Here is a 19,790-nt window from a genome sequence, read left to right on the forward strand (position 1 = left end):
TGCAGTTTCTCCAAAGTGATGGTCTGGATACTATTACTTCAGATGAAGGGCAGATATTCACTCGTATCACAAATTATTTCAGATGCAATGCAGGGAGCACGATTCTTCTGCAGTAAATCGTGCTGTCCCGCCTCTGATGACATTGCAGCCAAAACCGCCCCTGGGGCGCAGGGGCCTTCAGCAGAACGGCACAGCGGGGTCTCGACCACTTCATCCCCCAAAGAAACCACAGCAGAGGAACTGACTTGGCTTTTCTTCAGCCTGGCAACGTGAAGAAACCTATCCGTAAGATTTGTTTGGTTTCTGGAATTTAACTTTTAATTAGCTGCTTAAGAAAGGACTATTTCAGCAAATGATTTAGAGAGGTAGTTTGTATCCCCAAAGCTCCTGGTATAACTGGGGAGATAACATCTAACTTGAGCACCTGCAAATACTCTCCATCCTTTCCAGTTACACCAGCTGGCCCAGTTAAACCCTGTTTGACTGGGGCCACTTCCATCCTTAGGCACTTGCCATCCAGTATCACCATCCATGATGTTAACAGCTGTAACACAAAGTTGTCCAGGCATCATTATGTAAAATAACCAGGCAACATCACTACTTAATGTTTTCCTATTTATTAGATTTTTACATTTCATATCTTTACAAAGAGTTCTGTAGTGCTCTCTATTTATTTTGGTTGCAACTGTCAATCAATACAATATCAGTTCATACTGTCATCATACATTAAAAGAGGCTGTAAATTTACTGTTTTAACCATCAGCACTTTTAACTAATTCTTTTAAGTGTCTTTAGCCAGCTTTAGAAATCTGTGCTTCTGTAGTAATTGTTTTAATAAGTAAAAATAAATAATTTGTTATTAAATTTACCTCAAATAAATGAAACTTTCAGTCATAAAATAATTCAGGTGTGCTTAATACTCAAGTGACCTACATCATTAGGTTCTTTTCGGAGTAGGTGAAAACTGATTCTTTATGCATGTACACACCAATTAATAAATTTCCTTAAATATATTGTCACTGTTATAAATTAATACAAATCAGATAGGAGTAGCTCAACTAGTAGTTAACTTGAGTATGATGTGACAATCAATTATCAGAAATTGTTATGAGCCAAATCCAATACTATTTACAATGTTTAGTCTTAAGGTTGCATTAAGTATCATTATTTAAAATCCATTCCATTCATTTCTGTTTCAAAGCACTGACAGCTCATGCATTTGAAGTCAGTAGTAGAAACTAACAAATCAGTAGAAACCAAACGCTGATTGTACTTAAATTTTTCACTGCTTGGATAAAAGATGTGAATCTTTTCTTTACTATAAATCTCAGTGTGCAGTTTCCTAATCCACTTTTCACCGGTAACTACCCAAGCTGCTGGGAGAAAGGAGGCTCTCTGAGGGCTGCGTGGCTGAGGAAACCTCTTTCCTGGCACCTCTGGATGAGGTCGGTGGTGAGTAGGGATGGCTCTTTATTCCAGCTCTTTCAGAAACTTAGTTTTTCAACTTCCACGACTGGAGCCTGAGCTGCTCTGGCAGTACCACAACCACTGGCACTGCTGCTATGGCTGGATGCATTTGGTAACATAATCCCGGGCTGTGCTCAGCACTTGGGGCAGCCTCGTGAACTCCGACGTTTAAGGCTCAGCAATATACAAGTACAATGTACTGAGCACTGATTATATACTTTGCTGCAATAGTTGCCATATTGTTGCACAAAATGCATCTAAAAAGCAGCTCAGGACTTCTTTTAACTATCACCTGCTGAGGTGTTGCATTCAGATCTAAGCCTATAAACACATCATTGTTTGCTTAAAAATAAACATAAAAACAAGTTTGTTTTGAAGGAAAATTGTCATAATTGTAATAAGGAGTGAAAAAAAAAAAGCCAGTGACTATTTGGGTCTTCTCACAAACTCTAGAAACCTTATTTTAAAGTGTCTTTTTAGCCTCAGTCTTAAATTTCTAAATTACACAGAACTTCTCTTAGCAGAGACCTCAGAAACCTCAGCTAAGGAAATGTAGCCGGCATTTAGTAATTTCAAAGCAGACGCAGCTTTCTGTTTACAGTGCAACGTCCTGATCAACATACAGCTTCTGAAAGAGAAAATATTGCAGAAAAAAGGCAAAACATAAGTGTCAGCTTAGAACAGCACGATGCTTTGAGGTAAAACCCAAAGAACTGGTGGTGGGAGCTGTTAAGAGCTGGAGACCCTGAAGCCCTGTGTTGTGCTGCTATTTGAGGATTTAAATAAGCATCAGAAAAATTCATTTGAAATACACACAAAGGTGTTGGAAGGTAATTTATCACCACCTATTGAAACAGAAGGAAACCTCAGTTCAGATCCTTTTAACAAAGTTCATGTTATTAAGCTTTTAGCTGCACAGACAAATGCCTCTCAAAGTAACCACCTCCCAAAAAATAGGTATTTAATCAGCTCCTTTTTAAGACTCTAACAAAATAACCCTTGGTTTATTGGACAGCTCGCTCTCCCACAACTCTTTTTGCTCCAAAAACAATGAAGAATGTGGAGGACAGTTAAAAAAAAACCAACCCCAACCCCAACCACAGCACCACGCATTGGGACATCAGGAATGTCACCAAAAAAAAAGAGACTATTTTTAAAGAGTTAAAAATTAGTCTATGGAGACCATAACAAAATTTACCCTTCTTTGCAGATATTCATTTCTGCCTACAGTAGTTTGTAACAGCTTCTTCTAACAGAACCAGACTAATGAATGGACAGATTTTAAATGGTTTATTGCTTGCAAGTTGTCAAATACAGGCAAAAATATCTGGTAAAGGAAGAGAAAGCCAATTTTCAACAGGAGTCATCTTAGGGTTTTGTTTGGGGTTTTTTTTATTTTGCCTTTTTTTTTTTCTTCCAAAAATAACTTTCCTCATGATATTTTTTATGATCTCTACAAAATTAATGCTTAATAAATCTAGAGTACTATTTCTGAGCCTCATCCAATGCAGAAGTGTTCATGCTTGTACAGCACTGCTTCTCGCGTGCCAATGTCAGGCAATTATACCCTCCCAGTGAAGAGTCTAAAATCCTTTGAACCTGCTGTTTATTCTGAAGTTTTAATTTCCCTGCTGAAACTTTCAGGAGAGATCACAAGACAGAATAAAGTTTGATATTTATTAATACATATATTTGAAAGATTATTTTCTGAATGTAACAAATATAAAAAGATATCAGTGTTTACAAATTGTCAAAAATGTCCAAAGTACAAAAGGATACAGTACATTAGTTATATGGAAGTGATTGTACGCTCTGGCACTGAAATCATCTTAGTACTGTGGGCATACACAATATACACCAGAAAAGCTCATGCATCAGTCAGAACAAATAAGGAAATAAGACAATTTGCTGCCTTCTCTGATTACAAATTCATTGCTTCCGTTAGTTTTCTTTCCTCAGGAATACCATTTACCTGCAAATAGATGAGAATTATTATAATCCATCAGTGTCATCATGTCATGGAAGTGCTTGCAGTGCACATCTGAGCTACGAAGGAAGGCGTCAGTGTATACTAAAAGAGGAGGAAACATCGTCTATCCCAAATACGTTTTATTTGCCCCCCGATTTCTGAGAGCTTGTCACAGGCAGCATCTGCAATGACTCTGAAGGAAAAGGTGTATTCTACAAAAATAACATACGACAGAAAACAGAGACACGGGAGGATCTTTAAGGTCTATTTTTACGGCAGTAGTTCAGTGCAACTTGTGAGGGACAAGCCCATGCTTGTTTAGATTTCACACCTCTCTAAGAATTCCTCACTGCTGTCAAGTTACAGTGCTACCAGGTGATTTTGCAACTTTTTTCCTGCAAGACAGACCGGCAGGAATTCTTGTAACAGAACGGTGGTAACAGAAGAGCTGAAGTGTGTGAGATTGTTATTGTACCTTCTAAACGCCCGCAGTAGTGAGTGTGAAGAGCTATCTATGTTAGATGTCAACCCAAACCAGTGCTGGAGGCCTTGGGTTGAGGTTTTGCCTGCCAGAGTCATCTGCCATTTCCACTGTATGTATAATCAAGCACACAAACAGCAAAGCTAGCAAAACTGCAGTCACGTTCCTTTTTATAAACGTTTTTAATTTCCAGATAACAAAAAAACCCCACATGGGCAGAAGCATCTATTATATACTTGCCTCAAATCTTTGAAATGTTGTCATACGAAATTCTCCTTTAATCCCCGAAAGCAGTAATGAAGAAGAAGGATTTTGAATGAAAAGAAAGAGTGGCTTATGTAACTCCTAAGTTAAAACAAGTCTTCCTCTTGGAGCTGTAGTTCCCATATTATGTTCAATACATATCTGTCTCTAGAGTTTTGCCTAAACACTTCTGTGAAAATTCAAAAACTACACTTTGACCTCTACATTTTCCTTGTATGATCCTTTTCCCCTCTCATATGGCTATGGCTGTAGCTTTTTCTCAGACCTGATACACTAACTAAAGAGAACAATCAGCCTCAGTCAGTACTCTGATGGGATCATTCACGACCTCAGTCACTACATGAGGATTTGTGAAAATGATGTAAAAGTGATGACTAAGACACGGCAAACCCGCAACACGGATGTGCGCCTCACCACATTCCCCGGTATCGACTCCTCATGTTTGGTAACAGCAATAAGCAGCTCCCTCTTCAGAGCTTAACTAGTATTGGTGGGAACTAGAAATTTTTATTTCCTATCAAGTTTTAAAGAATCTGAACAGTGTAACCACATTTGGGAATCTGGCTGTAGCTTCATGTTGTAATAGAAAATGATTTCTATAAGGAGGTTTCTAACTTAGCTGTACCAGATTCCAGTGTCTCGTGCTGAGTCCTAATGTAGCATTTCTCCTACTTGTTCCATCAATCCCATCCCAAAATTTCCACTGATGTATCAAAATAAAATCTGGAATTACAATGCTGTAATACTTCACTAGATTTGAAAATGGTTTCCACTATCCATAGACTGTGTGTGTTTTGACTAGTGATTCCTCTGCACTGGTCACTTAATAGTTACAATATTTTCTCACTACTGACCTGCACTCTGCTGCTGCGGAATCTGAGTCTGATGTGGCAGGTTCCTACGAAAAAAAAAAAAAGAAAAATTAATATATTTAACGCTTCCATATGAAGTCTGAAGTACATTATGCGTGAAAGTTCAGTATTTAAACTTCTTTTTTTTGCTTATGAGGCAATAATCCATTTTCACTATGCAAATAACAGTTGTCAAAAGGTCAGCCAAGTCAATGAAATAAAGAAAACCAGTGTCACAGGGTAGTTACTATTATTTCACTTGTCAACTAGGTTCAAAGGCTCAGACTTGGCGAAACGCCAGAGAGAACAAGAGTCACCGCAGGTTTCTGGTGTTTGGTTTCCATAAGTGATGAATACAGAAAAGGTGACAGTATTGGCAACTTAATTATTGACTGTGGGATGAATTCATGGTCAGCTAGTTTTTACATATTGGACCAGTTGACTTATCAAGGCAAAGTTACATTTATGTGTCCTGCTTAAGTGTCTCTTTCACAGCTACCAGATAATCAGGTTGTTTTTAGAGAAAGGAATTAGGGATTGGAACACAAGTGAAGCAGATAAACACTCTATGTACAACTCAAGAAAGCCTTTGGTACAGGTTTTGGCACCCCAGTCATAAATAAATGCTATCCCAAACAGAGAACGAACTATAAAAGAGAGGGTAGAGCACTTCACAGCACTTGTACATGGATTAATTTACACAGCTCTACTTTATATAGAATTTAGCTTTGGGACAGGGAGAAGAAAACACTCTTCTACCATATCTACATTATGAAGGGAATTCGGGGCAAGCATGTCTAAATTAGGGCCAGGTTAGTGCTGGCACTGCGTGGGTATCAGTGGGGCCAGGGAGACCTGCCAGCTGAGCTCCCAACTGGATCCAGCGTCAACAGACGGCGCTGGGGAACAACAAAACACCACCAGGCGCTTCTGTGAGCATCGCAAAACCACGGGCTCCTCGGCCAAACCTTCCCAGGAATGTCTTTTCCCTACAGCACCACTGACTTGCCTGAATGAGAAAACGTGCAAAGCACTAGATGGGTCTGTCTCGATAGTTTCATTAAGTTACTGGTCAATGAACTTCAAGAAACACAAATGAGTATTTTTCTGGTGTCTCTCTTGGAGAGAGGCTGGCAACAATGGAAACGGCTGAGAGCTCTGAGCGTTTTCACTGGCAAGTCTGTATTGGTTATCTCTGAAATGGAATATGCTCTTCTGTTCAATGTTACCATTTCAAACATAAACCACGTGTGACAGAACATGACTAACTACTTACAAAGCCTGGGTGGTTTTCCGGTATCAAACCACCACCAGCGCGGTGGTAGCTTTATACCACGGGTTAAGACGTAGCGTGTCTAAAATAGAACAGTTCTAATTGATTCCTCTGTCAACAGTAGTTTTCCTCCAAAATATGCAGAAATGTAGCTGCTCCACGCAAAGCTTCTTGCCAAGCGTGCAGACTGAAACCCAGCCACTTCATTTTATAACAGAAGGCCTTTCCTTCTGCTTGAAATGCGAACATCAGAGCAATCCTGAACTATAGTCATTACTGATACCTCCATAATAAACACATTTCAGATGACAAGCATCGTGCAACATAGTGAGTATTAAAAAAGAAAATAAACGGTAAATACTTACTGCTGGGTCTGCATCAGCGGCATACTGGTGTTATCGTAGCTGTCGGTGTGAAGGGGCGGCACGATCTCCCCAGTAACCGGGTGAAACACGGGAAGCGTTGAAAGGGGCCACGCGATCTCTCTGTTTTTAGACATGTCACGAAGCTCTTTGGTTGATTTCTGGATGGCGCTGTGGTGGACCAGCTGGATGCTGTGTCAAAAGGAAATAAAACAGTAAATACAGGCTTTAAGTGCTCTATCAAAACGGATAGACTTTTACAATTATTATTTTTCTTAAAAATGCAAGGACTTTGATACATGCTACAGACTCTATAGTGCAGCAATTACAGTAAAACTTTACATAGTTAATTTAATAAAAATTACGTTTATTTAATTTTTAAAGCAGTAATTATTCCATTAGATTTTGCTGTCTACATAAGTATTTTTCATAGGATCAAAGACTGTGCAATTTATGTCTAATTTTCCACTTATTTGCTGCAGTTAAAAGTTTTTATTAACTCCTGATTCTTGCGTTAGATTTAAAAAGCCCTCGTAGATTAATTGTAAAACGCTCCATAGTATAGGCACTGGATACCTTCCCAGATATTTGTTCTCCTGTCCACTGCCCTTAAGACAGAGGCTGGGAAGTCCAATAACCAGAGTATAAATTACATGTTAGCATATTTATTCTAACAGCACTATTTTATTTTCAATTGACAGCTGTTAATTTCAAACCCTTTTTATTCTAGTCTTCTATCCCTGCCAAGAATCTGATTTAAAAGCAGCTTTCATATTTATGAATTAAACCATGGATTATAGAGAGAATGAAGGAAGATTATGACACACATGTATGAAGCGTGACACAAGCTACTGAGAATGAAAGTTAAATGGTAAAAGAAAAATAACAGGAAAGAAGACACTTACTCTGGTGTTTGCATGTTTCTCTTTTCCCTAAAAACAAAACAAAATTTATGAATTAAATAATAGCATTGATAGTTGGAACATTAAATCTATCTGATGATGAAAATAGTACATGATGTTGAAATGCTGACAAGGTTAATGCTAAACGCAACTTGGCAGCATTTGCAACTGGGTTTATGATGAGGCCTCGATGAGCGCACGTATAGAGACGTGATACTGATGACAGACACACACGGACACACACAGAGAAATGAAAATGCAAGTTAAAGAACAAGCTTCTGGCTAAAATAAATTCTGTGACAAAATGAAATTGTAGTTTGTGTAAGAAATGGCAGAAATTGCGTTACTTGCTGCTTTCCTTTTATGCACTTTTCTTTTATAACATGTCTAAATTCAGTTCATATCCTCAACCAGATTTATTTTATAAAAGGTAGCATTTTAGAAATTACTTAGTATTTTCCTGAATCAACGATCCTTTATTAGCATTTTATTTGTTTGGGGCATTTTGTCGAGCTGTGCGTATGTGAAGATTTTGTGGAGTTTTGTGCATACGGTGAGATTTTTAACCCTTTCAGCTAGAACAATTAAAGGCCCTACATCCATTCTCTTGGAAATTACTGTATGTGCTTAATTGAGAAATAGCTCAATACTTCAAGCAGATTATCTTTTGGCCTGTTTAAATGTTTTTTAATGAACTGAATGGAATTCTAACAAACAGTCTTCTATGCATTATAACCTTAGCAAAACCTACAGTTACTTGTTAGTGTGTTAAAGTACTCACACTCCTTCCCGTCGGCAGCACATGATGTAGGCAAGTATTAGAAAAAGCACCAGTGCTATTGCCGAGGGCACTGCCAGTGTAATTAGGAAATCCGAGTAATAGTCTCTGCTTTTCAGTGTATCAGAAGGTGGCTTGTATTCTCCACCGTCAGGTAATATCCCCTCTCCACGAATCACTTCCTGAAAGGTGGAAACTTGTTTTGTATTGTCAACCTGATACCCAGGAAAAAAAAAAAGAAAAGAAAAAAAAAAAGACAATTGTATCACAAAGTACCAGTGTGTAAAAACCAGGCAGTATTTAACCAGCCACAACATAGAAAAGAATGCCTATCACACATTTGACAAATTCTATACAATTGCATCCAATACCTTTTTTTAACTCACAAAACCTTACATTTCGTGGAAAGCTTCTGATCAATGTGATACATAATACCACTTTATAACTTTGTCACAATACCACATTATTACTTTATTTTGTGCCTACCAGAGATATTACATTTTTTACAGATTAATTTTAGGGATATCTCACACAGATAGTATGTGAGCAAAAAATTCAGTAAACATTTTTATTGCAAACTAATTATTTGACACTGATTTCTTTTTGATTAATTCACCCATTTCTTACTAGTCTTCCTAAATAACCATACTGCCCTCTCTTGTACAGAGGTGGTAGAGAGGAAGAGTGGCGTACCTATGGATTTCCTTTCTCCTTCTCCCTATTGAGCTTTGCATCCAGCGCTGGAAGCAGCAGGAGACGTGAAGGGAGCTGCTGGGGACGGAGCTCTCGCGCCTCCCCCGACCCCACGCAGGAAGCCCCGGACACAAGATGCGCGTTTAGGTGATCAGAGAAGGACTGCCAAGGCTGCTTCTACCTCCTAATCCAACTAACCCTCAGAAGGCTGCATTCCTGGTCACAAGGAATTGTTTTTAAATGTCTGTATCTAATGTTGCCACAAATTCAACTCTTTTTTTTGCTACTGACTTTCATATTGCATTTAGCTGACTGCCTTTCCCACATGACTTTTCAATTTTCTGCCTTCGTTTTCCTGTTCCCTTCAGTTAGATAGCACTTTTAAATTTTATCAGTGTTAGTTTTAAAACCCTCTCCAGATCATTAATGAAAATAAATTATATTTGCCTACATTCTTGACCTCTTGCCTGACACTGTTCCTTGAGAAACCTACCAACTGACGGTCATTTCTTTATAATTCATATTTTAAGTCATAAAATGGTGTATTAAAACTTACGCAATGGATCAACAGGTTTTCATGGCGTGCTAGAAATAATGTTTTGTTGAGCGTCAAATGTAAGTGCAAGATAGTTTGATAAAAATTAATTTATGCATTCTCCACTCATTAATTCCACAGTATCTTTTTTTATGTCAGGTACACCAAGCTGCACGTGGCTGCTTAGCTGACTCTACAACCCTAAGCAAAGCACGAAAAATCCTTATGCACTTATTGATGTGACTGGCAGAAGCCCATGCACAAGCTATCAGCAGCGTTAATGGGAAGCATGTGTTATGTTGCCCCCCTTTTCAGAATTTGGGACACACAAATTGTCACTTTCATTCATGTGCTAACAACCATCGTCACCTCATAAAACATGGGAGGGAGAGGAGATGATGGTTTTATTTCCACTCCCTGGTCTATGCTGTGGTTAGAGAAATGGAGCTCAGCTCCCTCCCAGCCCCTGGATTTGGGGGCTCCTGCCCCTCGCTTGCCGGGTGAAGCACAGACTGTGAGTGCCCTCGTGAGACAACACCTGGAATATTGTGTCCAGTTCTGGGCCCCTCAGTTCCAGAAGGACAGGGAACTGCTGGAGAGAGTCCAGCGCAGGGCAACGAAGATAATTAAGGGAGTGGAGCATCTCCCTTATGAGGAAAGGCTGAGGGAGCTGGGGCTCTTTAGCTTGGAGAAGAGGAGACTGAGGGGTGACCTCATTAATGTATATAAATATGTAAAGGGTGAGTGTCACGAGGATTGAGCCAGGCTCTTCTCGGTGACAACCGGTGATAGGACAAGGGGCAGTGGGTACAAACTGGAACAGAGGAGTTTCCACTTAAATTTGAGTAGAAACAACTTCTCAGTGAGGGTGACAGAACACTGGAACAGGCTGCCCAGGGGGGTTGTGGAGTCTCTTACTCTGGAGACATTCAAATCCCACCTGGACACATTCCTGTGTAACCTCACCCAGGTGTTCCTGCTCCAGCAGGGGGATTGGACTGGATGATCTTTTGAGGTCCCTTCCAATCCCTAACATTCTGTGATTAAATGGGGGGAGCTATGCTCCCTTTTCCCTTCGATGCATCAGGCTACAGCACGCAGCAGCAACGCTGTTGGCAACAGCAAACACCCCTAAGACTGTTTAAATTCGGTTATCATGGTGCGCTGCCCAAACAAGTGCTGTGAAGGTTGCCTCATAGGCTGCTGCAGAAAATTAACACTTCTCTGAGAGCCCATTCCTGTTACACATGCCAGGGTGGTCTCTGCTTTTCTCAGAACAGCACGATGCTGCTTCACCAGTAGGTGATGAACCACTACCAGGCGTTTGGTTATTTTTTTCTGGAGAAGTGCTCCTCACCAGCTGCTCTTCATTCAGCATGGGTACTTTTGATTATTCTCACATTAGTTCACTGCTCCTCTGCTGCTCCCTTTGAAATTCACCCTGTTTTCTAAGGCCATTCCTCCAATTTCTCAAGACCTCTCTGAATTGTATCCTGACCTTCAATGCGCCTGCAGACACCTGCAGTTTCATGGGGACTGCACATTTAATTTAATAAGCACATTCCATCACCTAGCTTATTAATGAAGAATGGCAAGGAATTATTAATGATTCTGCTCTGATTATGGCTATCCAACCAGCTCTCCACTAGGCCCTAGCTTCCCCTAGGTCATGTTCCTGAGCTTGCCTATGAGAAAGTATCAAAAAACCTTATCAAGAATAATTGACATCTGCTGCAGCACCTGTTTTACTTCTTTCTTGCAAAAGGAAATCAAAGGCTTGAAATGGTTTGCTCTTGACAAAGGCTGACTTCTGCTGTTTTTCAGGTGCTGATAAGTATTGCTGTGTACACATGTACCTTTTGCAATTTGTCAACAGAAAGCCAATAAAGAATAAACAGTCTCAAAATTCTTTTGAAAACAAGTATTTTCCAGCTTTCTAACAGATTTCCTAATTTATAGTGTATAGAAAGAAAGGGTTGAAAGCTATCTAATCTATTTTGTCTATGAATACCTTTTCTCATATTCAATACATTTTTTACCTTGTACCAAAGCTTTTCATATCTCCCCTTTCTGCTTCCTCTTGGGTAATTTCTGAAGCCGCTCAACAATCACCTAAGTTTATTTTATGTACCTCCACCATCTTTGTTCAAATTTATCTGCAACATTCTCTTCCAATACTGTATCATTTCTAGTTTTGCCTTACCAGAACTGAACAAAAAATAACCTTTAAAAGCCTCTTTGGGAATTATACTCCTTCCATGGCAAATAGTCCAGCATTCAGTTATAATTTTTCTTGTATTTGACTCAGAAGAATGTTCTAATTTATTTTTGCTTCATTATTGAACATTATTTTCTTTTATTTTTCATTTTTAACAGGAAATGTGTTTTAGATAATTTTCAGAAAGAAGTTTTTAACAGAATAGAAATACTATTTAACTGGTCAGTGCTGTAGATTCAATATTTGAGAAAACATATATATATAGACACACGCTTTTTAAAAAAGCAAGTGTAACTAGCAGTATTAGCGCACTGAATTAATGAACTACACCTACTTAAATAATTCTCTCATTACTTTTAGTTCTGTAAATCCTACAGTTCTCTGGCCATTTATATAAATCATCAGAAGTAAAAACAAATATGGTGGTTTCACTGGTGCTCACATTTACTAGAGTTTATTCTACATAGCTAAATTCTTTCACAATTTTAAGAGTGTTTTCTAGATGGAAAACAACGTCAATCCATCATGACAAAGTGGAATGTGGCAGAGCTCTCTGGCCAGGCTGGCAAAACTCTTACCTCAATCATGCCTCGCTAAAATATTGTACTCCTACAAACATCATTTTTAGGCAATAATAAAATAACTTACCAGAGAGATTTTACACCAGTCAATATGGAATTGAGTTCGAAATTTTTTATCACAGGTTATAACAGGCTCCATTTCTTGACTGCATCTCAGCTGATTTTGTGGGTTTTCCACTTCTCGTAAGCATGAAGAGAATGGAACATCTGCTCCAACCATAACATAGACACTGCAGAAAGAGACCGGTGACAGACTGTCAGGAAACCTCTCACAAATCCCCAGGGGACAGTGACGTACTCTCCAAACGTTGTTACTGTTCGTGGTAGCATTCAGCTGTGCTTTAAAGACTTTTTTCAATTATTTTTCTTGACAGTATGCTTTATCTAAGCATATGAATAACAGACTGAAATCAAATTATTTTTCTAGCTACTTATTATAACGTATTCTGGTTTGCTGCATAACGTCAATGTTTGCTTACCATTAGCTGTCAATGTCTATGAAGTCAAAGAGCTCCAAGAGTAGGTTCCTCATGTAATTAAATCAGTACTACTGTTGAAAATCGCATTGAAATAGCATAATTTTATCTTAAGTAAAACGTCACTCTTCAAGATTATTTTTAAAGAGTTTCTTCCCATGTTTTCAAATGAAATTCATGAGGCCTAGTTATTTCTAAACCTAATATTAATACGAACCTGCCAAAGCCTCCAGCTTCTCCTAAAAGGTTCCATACCTACTCCATACGTACTCCATGTCTACTGTCAACGACATTTGCAGAATACTGAAAGCTGAATGTCAACTTAATACTTCATTTAGTATTACAATACATAAAATAGAGCAACTGACCTAAACACATTATTCATTTTCATATTTAAATATGTAGAATGCTCCTGGAAAATATAGTCAGCTGCAACAAGTAATAATGTACCAATGGATCATGAAACAGAAATCAGGTCCTGGTTTATATTTGGTATATTAGGTACTACCTAAATAAACGTTTCAAATGTGGCCACATATGTAGCCACTTAATATAAGTGGCTCTGCTATTACTCCGATTAGTATAGAAGTCACTTTCATTCCTTAGATGTGCTCAGAAACTCCAGATGCACAAAAGGGCTCTGAAACAGCATTATTTTATACACACATCACAGATTTTGAACCCTCAGCCCTTTCTTCAATATTATTTAGCGCTAAAATAAATATCTAAAAATAACTAGGCATCTTTATTGTTGTCAGGGAAAAGCACTACCACAATGGTATTTTGAAAAAACTAAGTCCTTATTAGTTTCTAAGTGAAGCATCATATTTCAGAGCAGAATTTATGGTTATGAATCACAAATGGAAAGAAAGAGTGCAGTTTACACTCAATAACCTAAATTCCCCAGATACTTCAGCTTATCAATCACTTTCACATGAAAGTCCACAGTGCTTCTGAAGCACTTAACTAAATTTCACTAAATGAGATTACAGCTACAAATGACACTGTTATATGCAAAACACTCTTGGAAATCCAAGTGTCTTTGTAACCTACGATCTATCACACCTTGTTTCAAAATTTCAAGTTTTTGGAATTGGGAACTATTAAATACTTGAAAATCATGCTAAATGACTAGTCAGAAGTAAGACTGGAATTACAAAATCAGCGTATTTACTACCAACTGTTTTATAGTTAATGGATTTTAAAATCAATATATAGAAACTGTTGCCCATTGAAACGGCATCTAGCACAATAAACCCATGGTATAATGGGGGCTTGGAACATCAGTAAACTTTTCATACCTAATTCCAAAATATAAAAGAATAATTGCAAATTTCTAGAAAACCTGAAAAAATATTGTGTTTTTCAGTAACAAAACGAGTAAAGCAAAAACATCCGAGTGACACACGTGCTTACCCCTCCTTCATGTCATTAATGGGAAGCGGAACCCTCCCTCCCCGGTCGAGGGCTGAAGTAATGTTGATAGCGTTCAAGCGTTCTGGCTGCCACACATTCTTCACTGCTCCCAGAAAGTCGCCAAGAACTTCACTGGCCAACATTTCTTCTACGTTCATATTCCTTATGAAGAACTCCGCTTGATACGGTAAAGGAAAATCTATTTGTGATGAGAAAGGAAGAGTTTTGCCTTAAATAAAGGCTCCATAACGAAGAATTTGAAGTAATGGTTAACGTAATACCCCTTCAAGATTGATACACCTTTCCAAAACTCATGTATTTGAATTAGGTCATTTTGAACCTAATGTGATTATGTTTAATGAAATAGTTAGTACCGTTAGCTGTTATGAACACTTCAGCTGATAACCATTGGCTATTTATAAAACAACTGGGAGATGAAGGAGCAGACTAGAGTAAAAGAGTCTCAGCTGGTAAATCTTCATTAAACAGATAAAATTACATTCATGCGAATTTGGGGGTCAAAACTGACCTGCAGTGACAATGGATTCCAACCTGCCAGATTGTAAATACATAAATATAATGAAAATAACTAATTTTAAGGATATCCATATATGCCATAATCTGTTGTTTTCAGAATCCACCTATACAATTGTTCTCTGCATAAAGAACACGCAGAACTAAGAAAAATGAACAACATGCAGAAAAAGAGTAAAATCCTCCACCTAAGGTCTATTTGAAAAGACAGGAAAAAATTCAAATTAATTTTTTATAAAAGGGAAACAGAACTTTTTTTGCAAATGAGGAATAACAGTTCTGCCTGATACAAACAATCTGGATAAAAATAACAAATTGAATCAAAGGAGGGAAAATTCTCTTGCTTCCCCTTTGTGCCCCTGCATTTGGCTTGAACACCAGACAACTATTTTATTATATTTTTTTTAATTTTAAAAGAACAGGAGCCCATAAGATGATTTTGCTTATTCAGTTAAAAACAAGAGAAGCTCTTTTCTGTACATACCTTCTGCTGACATTATATTAATGATCAAATTATGCCTTGCTGTCTCAAAGGTACGCCTGTTGTATGCAGTGATCTGGAGTGAAAAGACATGATTGCAAACCAACAATGCAAATATGAAAATCAGGTAAATAAAACATCAAAGAAAATGAAACTGATAATTTAGAAATACTTCTCACCTTTAAGCACCTTGCCTCTTTATTTTGAAAAGTATGAACATTCATTCATTAATATAAAGTTTGAAAGGTAAGGTCGATTTATTTGATGCAGTACCGCCTTCAGGTCAGGATACCAGAATTTTCTCGACCAGCCGATAGCCAAATACAATTATCCAGGGGATACGTGTGAAAATAATATATTTTGGTCCAGATAAAAGCATTCTGCCATACACGTATATTCTTTGTTTTCTGCTGTCTTTGAGTTAGGAACCACCACACGTGAAGACCAGCTTCTCCACTTCCCTGCCCACTCTCCAACTCCCCTCCATCAATACTGGAAGATCTACATTCATTGATCACTCTGAGAGAACGAACCAAGACAGAGATATTTAAAGGAGTGTCGGGATCCCAGCAATTCTAATCTTTGGGGCTGGGGTTTAGTTTTAGCAGTAGCCCCAGTGAAGTGACACTCCATGAACAGATTCACAAGCATTGCTCCAACACAAGTAATCTAAAAAAAACAGCAACCACTGGAATCTGTAACTGTAGGGGAACTGCAAACTCGTAGGCAGATACAGCATTGATGACTTATTTTTAGAAACCTATGCCTTCGTAATCAAATTACCCAAGGATACCAATCTTATAGTTTAAATGTACAGGATGCCTGAAATGCTCACAAGTGGCTGCTCCTCAGAGGTGACTGTAGTCTAGTAAGTTGTACTACAATTAAGTGCTCACTCATAGGAAATACAGAATGAGGCTGGATATCAGCAATAATTATGTATAAATTTCAATACTTTTTTTTTTTCCCTGAAAAGTGAGAATATTTCATGAAACAAACTGAAAAATACAAATTTTCTTCCTAATTTTAAACTTTAGCTCATTCCTTTCAGGGGTGAAGGAGAGGCAGAGGAGTAGCAATAATAGTGACAAACACATTGCCTCTCAGCAACCAGCTACAAAGTATTGTGACGTTGATTATTAAATAAACAAAAGAAACAGATGTTGTATTTTAAGGACTGTAAATGAAAAGGAAAATTGCCCTGGAATATCTTCTGCAGGTTCATTTAAGAGTGGTGGGAAAAGCTTACCTGACACAATTATATCTTACATAATGTAACAATTCCACTATAAAATTAATAGAATATGCAGCTGCTCTTCTCAGATGGCACTGGGAAGTGGATCAAATGCAATCTGACCTCCTCACATACTAAAGAATTAATTCAAAAGCCACATCTGAGAGTTGGGCTGCAAGGAATTAAATTGTATGCTAGGCAAGATTTAGTTCAATACAGGCTTGGGGTCATGCTTAGAATGGAGATCTTGATATAGATCCTAGTATCTAAAAGCATGTACCATTTAAAAAAGGGCAATTTTAAATAATGGTTTCCTCTACAGAAAGCTAAGCAGAGTCTGCAAATACTTCTGCACATGATTAATTTTACAGATGTGATGAGTCCTGCTGAAATCAAAACTGAATCACGTATATAAAACTAAGCATGGGAGAAATTATCTACAGTACAACTTAACATTTAGAGATGTCATCCTTGAGGCAGAAAAATTATATGAAATGCAATTTAGGAAAAAAAAAAAAACTCATCAAGAACTTAAGACAAATGTGCTGCTGAAGCAGCAAAATGGCTGGAGCAAGTTAATGAGCAGATTTCTCCTGAATACTGTGAATGAGCACACAGTGTCCGATTCAGTTTGCTGTCTGTGACATACATGGCAGAATACACAGTCCTTTTTACCTTTCAATCACTGCTCAATTAATAACTAGTGCTTTTAAACATTTGTGTAGCTAATTGTCAAAAATAAAGTAGTGGGGTTTGTCATTGTTAAACTTGTATGAACAGAATTAAATAAATGGAAGGGTTAATTAAAATAAAATCTATCAATAAACATGAATAATGAACCAGGGAACATTTGATGAAAGGCAACTTAATTTAAAAAATAAAACCAAACTTGCTTATTGACTGAACACTATGTTTTCCAGTGGGCAAGAGTCTGACACATATTTAGCGTTGAATATTACAAAGTTCAGAATTAATCTGTTCTTCAAGTACAGTAGTTTACAAAGGTTTTTTAGCCCTGCATTTTGAATAAAACTTTAATATATTCATAATTTACTGAAATAAAATGCCTTTTAGAAAGATGAAGGGCAAGAATCAAAAGGCATTGCAACTAGGAATATTAAGTGGTTATTCCTTTTTACTAGTTATACCTTAAAACATGAAATGTCACACAACTTGGCTTTCTTTCAAAAGAGGATATAATGGTACCTAAGACTAAATGTTAATGTCACAAGTTCCCGTCTTACAAGATTTTTGTTATTATTGTAATTAACTTTTCAAAAATAAGAGGCAATACTTGTTGACAGTACTGAATCTTATACTCTAAACCAAAACACATATTTTTGAACTTTTGAAAGAAAATACCTCAATGATGGTTGGTTTGCCCACATTTTCTACAGTTGGTGAGCCATACAGCACTCCATCACTGTATGGTGTCCTTTGTATATAGCGTAGCCATCCCGGTCTGTCAGGGTAACCCATTAAATTGGTATTAAATGTTATAGGATCATTACTTATTTCACCTAAATAAGAAACACTGTATTAGAATATTTACAAGAAAACATTTATATGCTTTGATTTTGACGTTTCCACTAGAAAGTCTTGTTCTGACTTCCAGTTATGTTTGCAAAACCTTTCCAAAAACAAAAATTGCTAACCTTTACCATACCAGATATATGTGAACTCTTACTTAAAACTTGTAAGTATTAAGAAATCAATATCTGAAAAGTGTAAACCAGTTGCAGAGATGAATGTACTGGTACAGCTCATGCTCCTTAACTAGTAGGTCTGATTTTGAGAGCTTAATTCCACCTAGAACTGAAGCATCTAACCTCCTCACCGACAAAAGCACAAAGGTCTCAGTTCTGTAATTCCCCAAAACCTTTATTTTATTCATGTTTTTGATAATGGCTCCAGAGACCAAATGTACCTGGGAGGGCTTACTGTGAAGAGTAACCATCAATGCCTGAAAGCTTCTGTTAGCATCAGGACAGACACACAGGTCTTCAGCACCAACAGCTGGCAGTAGCTTTTTCTTTAGGGAACAAAATAATTCAAAAAAGGACCAGACATTCCTGGTCCACTGATAGCTACTAAACGCAATGGTCCAGATGCAATCTCTAAAAGTCCCTCAAGTCAAACCAGTACAACAGTTCTCGTGGTTCTTATCACCACTTTTACAAATGTCTGGATTTTACTTCAGTTTACTTTAGCTTTTCTAAGTGAATTCAGGTGTGCCTCAACACTACCAGATACTCACCCCTGAGGCATAAGTACCTTGCAGCTGAGGCACAGAACTTGGGCAAATCCCTCTGAGCCTGCGCAGGCACCGCTGCACTGCACTCCTCCAGCTGGTCTCTGAAATGGCAATAGCAGCCATCGTAGGGCAGGTGACAAGAGAAGATGACAAGCAGGCTGGCACAGAAGGCAGAAACTGAGCCCAGCGAATAAAGAAGGGCTGACATCTCCTCCAGAGACCGGTGGCCAAGGGCTAACTAGTTTTCAGGTCCACACTTACACATCTGGCTGTAAGTAAGAGGGACCAGAACCACCCCAAACCAGCACCAGGGTGTAACGCAACTTCCACAAAGAGCCACAAAGATGATGAAGGGAGTGGAGCATCTCCCTTACGAGAAAAGGCTGAGGGAGCTGGGGCTCTTTAGCTTGGAGGAGACTGAGGGGTGACCTCATTAATGCCCATAAATATGTAAAGGGTGAGTGTCAGGAGGATGGAGCCAGGCTCTTCTTGGTGACAACCAATGGTAGGATAAGTGGCAAAGGATACAAAGTGGAACGGAGGAGGTTCCACTTAAATATGAGAAGAAACTTCTCAGTGAGGGTGACAGAGCACTGGAACAGGGTGCCCAGGGGGGTTTTGGAGTCTCCTACTCTGGAGACATTCAAAACCTGCCTGGACACATTCCTGTGTAACCTCATCCAGGTGTTCCTGCTCCGGCAGGGGGATTGGACTGGATGATCTTTCGAGGTCCCTTGCAATCCCTGGCATTCTCTGATTCCCTAGGGACGTCCCAGTAATCTAACCTATTGCATTCTGAATAAAATTCCCAGCATCACAAACTATTCTGGGGGAAACCGTGAAAGCCACCTGTGGCACATTCTGGTTTGCCCTTCATCAAGGTAGGCCACGCTAATGATCCAGCACAGCAGACAAAAATAAAAGGACCATGGTAACATCTCGCCTTCAGTGAATTTCTATGATCGCAATCGTCTATGGGTACAGAAATTTCAGCAGGACGTGAGACTAAATTCATGCTGCC

The 19,790-nt window shown here is 38.4% G+C and overlaps 1 protein-coding gene across 10 annotated transcripts in view; it reads right to left on the reverse strand.

The window, feature by feature from the left end:
* Positions 1-601: 601 nt before the first annotated feature.
* SGCE (sarcoglycan epsilon) overlaps positions 602-19,790 on the reverse strand; it is a 34,207-nt gene continuing 15,018 nt past the window's right edge. For 4 of the 10 annotated variants that reach the window (XM_065051111.1, XM_065051109.1, XM_065051104.1 and 1 more), the window contains 10 exons: positions 17,878-18,035; positions 15,285-15,357; positions 14,267-14,465; positions 12,442-12,604; positions 8,351-8,562; positions 7,573-7,599; positions 6,671-6,859; positions 5,036-5,079; positions 4,158-4,192; positions 602-3,439 (listed from right to left, as the gene is read on the reverse strand). In XM_065051111.1, the coding sequence (XP_064907183.1) occupies positions 3,389-3,439; positions 4,158-4,192; positions 5,036-5,079; positions 6,671-6,859; positions 7,573-7,599; positions 8,351-8,562; positions 12,442-12,604; positions 14,267-14,465; positions 15,285-15,357; positions 17,878-18,035 (1,151 nt within the window). In that variant the 3' untranslated portion in view covers positions 602-3,388. The remainder of the gene's footprint in view (positions 3,440-4,157; positions 4,193-5,035; positions 5,080-6,670; positions 6,860-7,572; positions 7,600-8,350; positions 8,563-12,441; positions 12,605-14,266; positions 14,466-15,284; positions 15,358-17,877; positions 18,036-19,790) is intronic. The other 6 variants (XM_065051103.1, XM_065051110.1, XM_065051107.1 and 3 more) reach the window with 2 other exon arrangements.

Source organism: Columba livia, chromosome 2 (genome assembly GCF_036013475.1).
Source record: "Columba livia isolate bColLiv1 breed racing homer chromosome 2, bColLiv1.pat.W.v2, whole genome shotgun sequence".
In the NCBI taxonomy this organism is placed as follows: Eukaryota; Metazoa; Chordata; class Aves; order Columbiformes; family Columbidae; genus Columba; species Columba livia.